General features: G+C 43.7%; 1 protein-coding gene across 1 annotated transcript in view; it reads left to right on the plus strand.

Moving 5' to 3' along the window:
• The window catches only part of FGL1 (fibrinogen like 1), a 40,893-nt gene extending 35,331 nt beyond the window's left edge, over nucleotides 1-5,562 (plus strand). Inside the window, exon 8 of the mRNA XM_066632631.1 lies at nucleotides 4,943-5,562. Within this exon, the coding sequence (XP_066488728.1) occupies nucleotides 4,943-5,102 (160 nt within the window). The 3' untranslated portion in view covers nucleotides 5,103-5,562. The remainder of the gene's footprint in view (nucleotides 1-4,942) is intronic.
• The last annotated feature ends 6,769 nt before the right edge of the window (nucleotides 5,563-12,331 follow it).

Genomic DNA, 12,331 nt, shown 5'->3' on the forward strand with positions numbered 1-12,331 from the left:
GTCCCTGGTCTGTCTCTCTGGTTATGGGCCTTCCTTCTTTGGCTCTTTGCCTCAGTCTGTTGGCAAAGTGTCTCTTCAAACTGGGAAAGGCCATGCTGCACAGCCTGCCTGCAAGCAGAACGCTCAGAGGCCAAGGTTTCCCATCTGTTGAGGTTCATTCCTAAGGCTTTCAGATCCCTCTTGCAGATATCCTTGTAGCGCAGCTGTGGTCTACCCGTAGGGCGCTTTCCCTGCACAAGTTCTCCATAGAGGAGATCCTTTGGGATCTGACCATCGCCCATTCTCATGACACGACCAAGCCAACGCAGGCGTCTCTGTTTCAGCAGTGTATACATGCTGGGGAGTCCAGCTTGTTCCAGGACTGTGTTGTTTGGAACTGTGTCCTGCCAGGTGATACCGAGGATGCGTTGGAGGCAGCGCATGTGGAAAACGTTCAGCTTCTTCTCCTGTTGTGAGCGAAGAGTCTATGACTCACTGCAGTACAGAAGTGTACTCAAGATGCAAGCTCTGTAGACCTGGATCTTGGTATGTTCCGTCAGCTTCTTGTTGGACCAGACTCTCTTTGTGAGTCTGGAAAACGTGGTAGCTGCTTTACTGATGCGTTTGTTTAGCTCGGTATCCAGAGAAAGAGTGTCAGAGATTGTTGAGGTACACAAAGGTACACAAAGGTATCTTTGGTACACTAAGTTACACAAAGTCATGGACAACCTCCAGCTCATCCGCAGAGATTGCAATGCAGGGAGGTGAGTCAACATTTGTTTTCTTCAGGCTGATTGTCAGTCCAAAGTCTTGGCAAATCACACTGCGATTCTGGGTAGATGTTCTCTGCAAGTACCTGGAGCCTCTTCCGTGCAACTTGGGCAAACAGCTTTCCTACAATGCTAAGGAGAGAGATGCCGCGGTAGTTATTGCAGTCACCCCTGTCGCCTTTGTTCTTGTACAGCGTGATGATGTTTGCATCCCTCATGTCCTGTGGCACTCCACCTTCTCTCCAGCAGAGGCAGAGGATTTCATGCAACTCAGTGGCGATGATCTCTTTGCAGCACTTTAGGACTTCAGCAGGGATGCTGTCTTTCCCAGGTGCCTTGCCAGAGGCAAGGGAATCCAGGGCCACATGAAGTTCTACTAGGGTTGGTTCACTGTCAAGCTCCTCCAACACAGGCAGGCACTCAATGTTGTTCAGTGCTTCCTCAGTTACTGCATTTTCTCGGGAATATAGCTCAGAGTAGTGCTGCACCCAGCGTCCCATCTGCTGCGCCTGGTCCTGGATGACCTCGCCTATGGCAGACTTCAGAGGGGCAGTTTTCTTCTGTGTTGGATCTAGGGCCAGCTTGATACCGTCATACATCCCCTTGATGTTGCCCAGAAGAGAACCTACTGGTATAAAAATGAGGAGGTGACAGAAAGGGGCCATTCTGTTCATGATGGACAAGTTGCTCCAATGTTTTTTTTGTTTTTCCATTTCAGCATAAATGGTAACCGATTCCCTGACATGTGATAAGGGAACAACCATTGCATTCTGAGCTGTGGGAAGGGGCTGAGCACAGGGAGTACAACAGTGTTCACACCACACACAGTTGCTACCTAATGTGTGCTTAACTGAAAGGGGTTCTTGGGTAGTTCACTTTGTCTATAGCAGAGATTTTCAACCTTTTTCATCTCATAGAATGACAAGATGCTAAAATTGTCAAGGCATCAGATTTTTATTGACAAGGCACACCATGCTGCTGATGGGGGGGCTCACATTCCCCAATGGCCCTATTAATAAATTACCTTCCTCCAAACATCTGTGGAATACCAATGTGCCATGGCACACTGGTTGAAATTTGCTGGTCTATGGCATGTTTAACAGCATGATTAATCCAGCCCTGCTGGTCCCAGAAAACCCTTGGTATAATAATAGGATGGGACTGAAGAAATGGCTTATGTGGTTGGAGATTGGAATGTTTTGGTCAGTCAGCATGTGTACTTAGGCTGCAATCCTATGCATACTTACCTGCAAGTAAATCCCACTGAACTCAGTGGGGTTTACTGCTGAGTAGACATGCCTAGGATTGCACTGTACATGTGGAAACAAGTTGTAGCTTAAGAATATTCTGTGTAGTGTCTGCAACTGTGTGGAAAATAGTGATCTATAGCCTCTGGCAAGCCCAGTGTTACCCAGCACCACCAGAATGGCTTCCTCTTAATTGCTTCCCCTTAAATGAGAAAAGCAGGATGCTCTGCTAGGTTTTTCACATGTTGGAGACTTTCCAGGCAGTTACAACTACTTCACAGTACTTTTAAAGAGGCTGCCATACAGCTACAGGTCATCTGTTTCTACCCAAAGTTGAGGTTGTGTGATCTTTTTTCCATGTGTGATACCTTTCTAGACAAAAATGTCCAGTCAGAATTTGCATGTTGATATATTTCACTGTAGTGTTCTAGCTACACTTGGGGGAATAGGACAGGACTTTTTATATAAATGGATTCCAGCAATACAAATAAAGGCCCAATCCTATCTCATTCTGGTGTGCGGGATGCAGGTCTGCCAGTGAAGCAGCAACGGTATCCTGTGCACCAGCAGGAAACCAGTCCAGCTGGAAGAGGTAAGTAAAAAAAAACACAACTTAAATTACCTCTCCAGCTGTTGCCAGTTTTCCTAAAGGACTCCACAAATCTATGCCAGATCTTATGCTGAGGTTTGAGGAGCCTTTCAGGGGCATGTCATGCCCAGGAAGGGCGTTTGGATACCATTGGTGCTATGATTCACCAATGTCTGACCTTGATGCACCCCCATTCTCACCCTTTTGGCCTCTCCACCAGTAGAAACCTGCTGGTTGAATGGTCTGAGCAGCACCACTGGAAACGCTTGACTTTTTGGCCTTTGCACCAGTGGCAGTGCTCTACAGACCAGTGGAGAGGCTGCAGTGATAGTGGATCTCACAGTACTCTGACATACCATGAGGCTTATTGTTATTATTAACAGTATTTATATACTGCTTTTCAATGAAGTGGTTTACAGAGAAATCAAATAACTAATGGCTAGGATAGGATAGGAGGATAGGATTGGGCGGTTGCCATAGGAGGATAGGAGTTACAGTTACCACATATGCAAACACTCTGCAGAATAGATGGTTGTCTTTCAGTCAGATACCGCTGCCCGAACGGCCCCTCCTGACTGAGGAGTTAAGTCAGATAGAGGTTAAAAGAGAAGATGTTTCAGACCTCATTGATAAATTAAAAATCAATAAGTCACCGGGCCCTGATGGCATCCACTCAAGAGTTATTAAGGAATTGAAGAATGAAGTTGCAGATCTCTTGACTAAGGTATGCAACTTGTCCCTCAAAACGGCCACGGTGCCAGAAAATTGGAGGATAGCAAATGTCACGCCTATTTTTAAAAAGGGAAAGAGGGGGGACCCGGGAAACTATAGGCCGGTCAGCCTAACATCCATACCGGGTAAGATGGTGGAATGCCTCATCAAAGATAGGATCTCAAAACACATAGACGAACAGGCCTTGCTGAGGGAGAGTCAGCATGGCTTCTGTAAGGGTAAGTCTTGCCTCACGAATCTTATAGAATTCTTTGAAAAGGTCAACAGGCATGTGGATGTGGGAGAACCCGTGGACATTATATATCTGGACTTTCAGAAGGCGTTTGACACGGTCCTTCACCAAAGACTACTGAAAAAACTCCACAGTCAGTCACAGTCATGAGAGAACAGGTCCTCTCATGGATTGAGAATTGGTTGGAGGCCAGGAAGCAGAGAGTGGGTGTCAATGGGCAATTTTCACAATGGAGAGAGGTGAAAAGCGGTGTGCCCCAAGGATCTGTCCTGGGACCGGTGCTTTTCAACCTCTTCATAAATGACCTGGAGACAGGGTTGAGCAGTGAAGTGGCTAAGTTTGCAGACGACACCAAACTTTTCCGAGTGGTGAAGACCAGACGTGATTGTGAGGAGCTCCAGAAGGATCTCTCCAGACTGGCAGAACTGGCAGCAAAATGGCAGATGCGCTTCAATGTCAGTAAGTGTGAAGTCATGCACATTGGGGCAAAAAATCAAAACTTTAGATATAGGCTGATGGGTTCTGAGTTGTCTGTGACAGATCAGGAGAGAGCTCTTGGGGTGGTGGTGGACAGGTCGATGAAAGTGTTGACTCAATGTGCGGCAGCAGTGATGAAGGCCAATTCTATGCTTGGGATCATTAGGAAGGGTATTGAGAACAAAACGGCTAGTATTATAATGCCGTTGTACAAATCTATGGTAAGGCCACACCTGGAGTATTGTGTCCAGTTCTGGTCGCCGCATCTCAAAAAAGACATAGTGGAAATGGAAAAGGTGCAGAAGAGAGCAACTAAGATGATTACGGGGCTGGGGCACCTTCCTTATGAGGAAAGGCTATGGCATTTGGGCCTCTTCAGCCTAGAAAAGAGACGCCTGAGGGGGGACATGATTGAGACATACAAAATTATGCTGGGGATGGACAGAGTGGATAGGGAGATGCTCTTTACACTCTCACATAATACCAGAACCAGGGGACATCCACTAAAATTGAGTGTTGCGCGGGTTAGGACAGACAAAAGAAAATATTTCTTTACTCAGCGTGTGGTCGGTCTGTGGAACTCCTTGCCACAGGATGTGGTGCTGCCGTCTAGCCTAGACGCCTTTAAAAGGGGATTGGACAAGTTTCTGGAGGAAAAATCCATTATGGGGTACAAGCCATGATGTGTATGCGCAACCTCCTGATTTTAGAAATGGGTTATGTCAGAATGCCAGATGCAAGGGAGGGCACCAGGATGAGGTCTCTTGTTATCTGGTGTGCTCCCTGGGGCATTTGGTGGGCCGCTGTGAGATACAGGAAGCTGGACTAGATGGGCCTATGGCCTGATCCAGTGGGGCTGTTCTTATGTTCTTATGTTCTTAGTCTAAATAAGGTCCTTTTACTTCTCTCCTTCCAGATGTCACTCTGCCAACCTGAATGGCTTGTACTACAATGGACCCTACTCAGCAGCGACCGACAATGGGATTGTGTGGTACACATGGCATGGGTGGTGGTATTCTTTGAAATCTGTTGTCATGAAGGTCAGGCCATCGGACTTCAGCCCTAGGGAGGGTTAAAGTTGTATCTTGCACTCATCCCAGGATACTAAATTATGACATATGATTTCCTCATTTTACCTCTGTGTAAATTGGAGGTCAGCTGTACAACAGATAATAGCCACGTTCCAACATGATGTCAAGTGCTTAAGCTATCAATTTTCAGTGGATTTATGCATATACAGCTCTGTTTTGAGCTATGGCAGTAAGTATGACACAAGAACCCAGAAGAGCAGAATCTGACCCAGCTGTTTCTGGTGTGGATATGTCAACTATTTGGAGACAACTGGATTAAGTGGCTTTTATCATATTTTTAAATATCTATTGTACCATTATGCTTAGCAGTATCATTGTCCATGTGTTTTGGACTCAATATACCATCTTTGTATTTAAAGTGCCAGATGACTCTTCATGGATTTTACACAAGAGACCAATTTGGCTACCATGCTGGACTCAAGATTAATGCCATCTTCGGTAGACTTAGACCTCTCTAATATGCATATTTCTGTACAAAAACTCCACTTTATACAATACAGTCTTTCATCTGCTTTAAATTGCCGACTTATATATTGCAGCTTCATCATGCACTGTCCATCTGCAGTGTCTGGAAGCCTATATCCAGCTTATATTACATTTATGTGGAGGACAGGTCTGGAGGAGGTGAATTTCATGAGGAATGCAGAGTGCAACAGAGTGGATTAGGCCAAGTGGAAATTTCTCAAGTCAAATGAGTAGAAGAGGGTATTACCCTTTATTATCTATATTTTCTGACACATGAAGCTTGAACACAGAGCAGTGAGCATGCTCCATACAGTGGGCTTCCAAGCAGGGCCAGTCCAGAGAACACATTGCATCCCCAATGCCTGTGCAATCTAGTGTTGGTTCCAGGTTACTGGAAACCTTGCACCGATGGTACATGGGGTACTGCCACTGCCACTGATAGTGAGGCGCTCAGGGGTGAGCCTAAGCAGGTGGACCCTCTGATGAGCCTGGGATCTGATGCCACCTGATCTGAAAGGTGTGCCCTTGGATCCTTCACTATGTCAAGATGCTGGAGCATTTCTCTACAATCATATGCATCATGAATAACCATTTCAGTGCTGTGTGTAGTTGCCTGCGTATCACAGCCATCTATTTGCTAAAACCCATGCCTGAGATTCCTGGATTTCTTGCTGTGGCCAGATGGGTGCCTCACCTCTCCAGCTTTACCACTGTGATTAAATCCACCCTAAAATATCCCCCAGATCAATACCTGCCACCCTCCTCAATATGATTCTGCTATGTTTGTGGTGCAAGTTCTACTCTGTGTACCAAGTGACAACTCTGCCAACTTCAAATCTCTGCTTGCCCAATCAGAGGGTTCACTCACTTTTTGTACTAGCTTGGCTGAGAAATATTTACAGGAAAGAAATTAAGAAGCCAGCTCAAGGAATCTTGGGTTCTCCAGGTTTTTCTATATAGAGTTGCTGTTTGAGAGTTTGTATCTTTATTTCACTATTATAAAAAAAATGGAACAATAGCTATTGTTAAAAATCAAAGGATAGTTTTGAGATTATAACCTCCGAAGTGTTAGAAACTTGTTCTCCTTGCACTCTCAGAATGTTTACTGCTTCATACCATGGAAGTAAACATTGTTTTGTTTTAATGCATAAGATATTGCTTTTTTTTCTAACTGAAAATAATCAAATATTCGAAGTCAAACCTGTCTGCATGCTACTACTGCTGGTTTAGCATAGGTCAGCCTCCTCCAACTATTGGAAGCACTGATTCCAACATAGAGGAAGAGTGTTGTATGTGTGTTTTTTTCACTTGTGATTTTACTTTTTATAGTTAAGCTGTTGAGAATCCAGAACCCTTAGTGATCTACTGCAAATCACCCAGAGATATATCAAGTGATCTACCTTCTGCCTGCACCTGTATTAAACTACATACTACTGTGCATTTCCATTATCTTACTGCCCCTCCATGCTTCCTCCCACTCCTAGGGCTTCAATGGATTTTGATTTTTAACAGTAACAATTCAAAGTAGCAATATCCCTAGATCAAAAAGAACATTCCTCAAACTCCTCATTCTGAGCCCAGTGGAATGTAGTGGTCTTCTTGGATAAAATAACTAGTTTGGGAATTTGACTCTTCTGGCACAACCATATAAATCAAACAGCTTGCTGGGATGTAGTCCAGCTGCCAGCTGATTATGAACAGCTTCCTCCCCCTGCTGGCCTGAGGTCAAAGTTCCAGGTCATTTGCTAACCCTCATTTCCTATGTGGTAACACAATAGTGTTCCGAGGGCAGTTTCTCGTTCATTTGGCCATTCAGTGCACTAGGAGTATAACTGCCCTTGTATAAATGGCATGTGAAAAGATGACAAAGCATTTCTGCAAGATGCAGTTTGCGCTAGAGAGTGCTCTGCACATGACCATTCTATTTAGACAAACCACTCTGATACAAACAAACTCAGTGAATATTCACGCCCAAAGCAATTAGACCATAAGAAAATTTTAGCCTTTTTTATGATTCCCCTTAAATATATCTTTTACAAGCCAACCCTAACCAATTTTCCAGTTTGATGCAGCTACAATGCAAATGCGTTCCCTTACCTTGAAGAGGCATCCGTGACACACACACACACCCACAATGCAACATGCACCTCCTTGGCATGGCTGCATCAGCTCTGGAAAGTTGGTTAGGACTGAGGTGTTACTTATTCTTTAGACTGTATCAAATAGAGAATGAATTGACTAGGTGAGGGAGGCACTTTGCAATAGTTTTAGCGAAATGCTAAAATCAGCATTTAGGCAGAACCTATGGAACTTGTCAAATCAACACTTACTTAGGAGTACATGACTGCTACTAGGTTCCTTCCTCTTTATTTCTTTGTGGCATTGGTACAGTCACGCTGTGGGTACTGCTCCTGGGCAGAGCTTCATTCAGAAGCTTCTAGAGCTAAGTCTCAAGACCAAACTGTGACCAGTATAGCAGCAGCTGTATCCTATCCTTCATAGTCTGCTTGAAGGAAGCAGACTGTACAACAACAGGAGTTGAATTTGGAGGGTCCATTATGATGAAATTGGAGACTTCCTAGTATATACCAAAGTGCATTTAGCCAGCGTTCACCAATTAGATTGTATTTATTCAAGCCCGGTGTTTATCTTTTAAAGAAAAAGTTAAATTCGCCGGTGATGTACCGATATCAGTTGAATACTGAGAGGTAGGTTACAGTTGCCAGCTGCCTTGGTTGTTGCCTCTTTCATTCTGCCCTACAGTATCGACTTTCACCTAAGTGTTTTGGAACATTAGTCTCTAGATATGTAAGAGGAGAGCCCAAGAGAAAGTCCATCTCAGGTGCCACTGTGCTTTCTTCCCTGCCAGCTCATTTTGTTGCAAACTGGTCCCCTGCTTCCTACAAAAGGGAGCCTTCATAGAATTCCAATTGTTAATCATTTAAAGCAGGGAGGTTTTAGTTTATGGTGTATCTTCTAACCTGTTGTGACAGACAAACACTAAACAACAGTGGATTGCTAGATCAGCTGCTCAGAATAAATATCCATTTCATGCATACCCTACAATTACTATCTGGAAAAAGAATTGTTTATTTTAGCACTAAAGAAGTAGGCTGCTCATTTGCATTCCATTATCATAGGGTAGTATGATAAGATACAGATGGCAGTGGGCTTGAGGGCTGAAATGCTTTTTGTTGTTGTTAATGGCTTAAGTCAAAATAACATGAATTTATAGCAAACACAGAAGAAACTGCAGTACTCTCCCTCTGCTTTCCTGATTTGCCTCCATTATTTAATACATATATATCCTGCCCTTTGACAGACAATTATTGGGGAGTCCAAGTAAGTATAAGAGAAGATTCTAAACCATGTCACTGCTTACACTTACCATTTACTGCATGATTTTAGTTACTACTCAGGAAAAAATCTCTAAAATACTAAAGAGTTATCATAAATAATTATAATAAAATGTAATATAACGCAAAATAAATGAAGTCCTGTGTTCCACTAGCAGTCCTGGTCCCAATGCTGGCCAGGGCCAGGATCGCAGAATGCCTCCCCCAACAAGGAATATGCCCCCGCCTCCCACAGCCCTCAAGGAACGCAGGCTCCTCCAGCCCTCAAGGCCTTTTGTGGCCTTGGGGGAGGTCTTTAGACCCCACTTCCAGTTTTCGGATGAAAACTGAAAGTGAATTTTAAGCCCTTAGAAGGCCAGGGAGGCCCTAAGGAGGCTTCCTCAAAAGACCTTCTAAGGTCCTAAAGCATCACTTCTTCCATTCATATCTCTGGTAAACAGGTTTTTATGTTGTTTCAAAACCTGCAAAACCTGTTTTGCCAGAGGTAAAACAGAGACAAAAGAATGTGTGTGTGTTCCATGGGAATGAAACCTCTCTTAAAACACTTGCAACGCGCTTAAAACTATGGTTCTCCTCTAGTCAGACATAGGGTTGGATCCAAAGAATGATGAACAGAAAAGGAAAATGTATTCATGCTGGTCCATTTACACTGGAAGTGTTAGAGGAAGACTTCCCACAGTACAATATGACCATATTGGGGATGCATTACACTTGCAGTGTTTCTCAACTTTGAGGGAGCTTTACTTCTTCAGTAAGTCTTTGTGGGGAAGGGGCTAGGGCAGCAACACCATCCCCAGGATTGCGTCACTAAGGGGAGGGCGAGAGGGGTGCTTTCCACTTACTTTATGTAGGTAGGGCTGCTGGAGGCTGCAGGAGGTGTGCGGAGCCCTATGAAGCACCCCACAAGGCTTGGAATCATCCATAAAAGCAGACGCAAAGCACCTCCTGCAAAATGGAAGTGGAGCCTCAGGGAGCGCTGCCCAGGGCTCCCCGCACCTCCTGCAGCCTGCTGCAGCCCTACCTACATAAAGTTAGTGGAAAGCACCCCCTTGCCCCCCCATAGGGACATGATCCTGTGGATCGCTTCCCTGCCTGTCCCCTTCCCCCACCCCTTAAAGGGATGGGGGAACCTTTACACGAACTGGTGGGTTGCGATCCACCAGTTTGAGAACCACTGCATTACAGAATAGAAAGCAATGCTGTTAAGGAAGATTCAGGTTGTAGTGCATGCCACAAAAAGGTCTTGTAGATACTAAGTCTGGCAGTAGACTTCACGCAGAAGACATTCTCTGATTTGGGAACACTTAATTTCCACTAAGTCAGGAAGAACATTTCCTTCCTAGGTTTTCTTCTAGTGGCGGGGCAATTTTGAAACATGCCATAATCTCTGGAAAGTAGTGAATGTGAGTGTACACTATGGTCTGATTTGAGATTACGTCCATAAGCTTTAAAAGTTCCTTTAAATAGCCCTTTTGGACAGGATTCTGTTCTCAAAATGCTACAAAGGAAGTGATGGGTATGCTTAATTACAAAAACAAAAACAGAGGTTCTGGCTGTGGTAGGACTCCTACCATCTGCTCCTTATTTTGATTGTTTCCACACTGGGCCATTTTCTCTGGAAGTGACACAATTTGTTTACTTGGTTATGCTAATAAAATATGCCTTTATTTTCATTTTGCTTTTGCACAAATTAAGAAAAACAAACCAAGTTATGTGCTAGCACATCTGCCACTGCACACCCTGCCATGTGGTCCCTTCCCCCATGACTTCTCAGTAGCTTGTGCTGTTTTCTCCTGTAGTACTAAAAGCAAAATGAAAGTTAAAAGACTTAACTTTCATTCTGCATTTAGTACAAAAGTATTTCCATTTGCTTTTTCTGCTCAAGCATAAGTACAGGAATAGAATAGAAAAAAAAATGTGCAAGTGTTTGCATTGGTGTTTTTTTTTTTTTGCTTGGAAATATGATGGGCACATTTGTTGACTAAGTAGCATAGCTAGAGGGGGTCACAGCACTATGTTTTGCAAAGTGCCTCAATGCACCCTGCAAGCTGCCCTTCCCCCTTGCCATCAGAGTCATTCTTGTCTGGCATAGCAAAGCGGAGGAGATGCTTTCACTTTACTCTTGCTGCTGGAAATAGCTCTGATGGTGAAGGGAAGGGGCAGCTTGCAGGGAGCATTGAGGAGCCCTGCAAAACTTAGTGCTATAACCCCTGTAGCTACGCTACTGCATGGGCTGCCCACTTTTGCATTTGCTATAAACATAGGTATTTCAAGACTAGTGCATGATTAAGTGCTCAATTAAGAACATAGTGCTTGATTTATTGTGTGGAACCACAGAGAGAGACCCACCGGCTGTGGAAGAACAATGCCCTTAAGGGACTTACTGTAGAAGAGACTAAAATCCACTGAAGATTGTGCTACAATTCAGCCACTGACTGAACTGAGGAATTCATCTTGTTGGGAGTGTAGGACACCTGAAAGAACAGAACAGGAACATTTACTGAGCAAAACCTTCAGATACGTGATGAAATTAGTGGCTTCAGATCAAATAGCGCCTAAGGTATTTCTGGATGACTGGTCTGCTAACAAAAACTGAAGCTGAAAGGAACTTTGGAGCAACTACACAAATGCCTGAAGGATTTGACTGTCAGAATCATATATTTGCTGAAAGGTATGGGAGTGGAAGATGTTCTGACATTTTTGGTCTTATAAGGTCTTCCAAAGAGTACATCTTGAAAAGCTTGTTCCCATGACAAAGGCAAAGGGGGCCAGAACATTACTATGCCAACAGCAATAATTGATTAATTTATATTAATTGATCAATATTAATTGATCATTAATATTTCTGGTTAACAGTCAACTAGTGCTTTCCGAAAGTGCCAAATGCTTCACAGGTATTATTCTTGCTGTTGTCTTAACAACAAAAACTATCATGCAAGTATAATTAACCCCATATTGGAACTGGGGAACAGAGGCTGTGACTTGCCTCAGTAACCCTAATGAGTTTGTGACAGAAGCACAATTTGAACCAAGGAAGTCCAGATTCAGTTTGCAATACCTTAGCCACTACATACAGATGTCATTCTTAGACTGCATGAGATTGGATGAAGATAATTCTACCACATGAAACGCAGGCAATGTTGCCTAAAATATCTATAATAGCTGAGTGAACTAATGATATCAATTCTAGATAAAACAGCTTGTGTGGGTGTATCCTTAAGACTAAATTCAAAGATTACCTATATACACTTGTTGGCTTTAGACTGTATGCCAGTGGTTCTCAGATGTTTAACATTGGAACCCACTTTTAAAGAATGAGAACATTCTAGTTGAGAACAAATGAATATTAGAACATTTAACCAGCTAATGAAGTAATTGGATAAATCATATCAA

The sequence above is a fragment of the Tiliqua scincoides genome, chromosome 6 (genome assembly GCF_035046505.1).
Source record: "Tiliqua scincoides isolate rTilSci1 chromosome 6, rTilSci1.hap2, whole genome shotgun sequence".
Lineage (NCBI taxonomy): Eukaryota > Metazoa > Chordata > Lepidosauria > Squamata > Scincidae > Tiliqua > Tiliqua scincoides.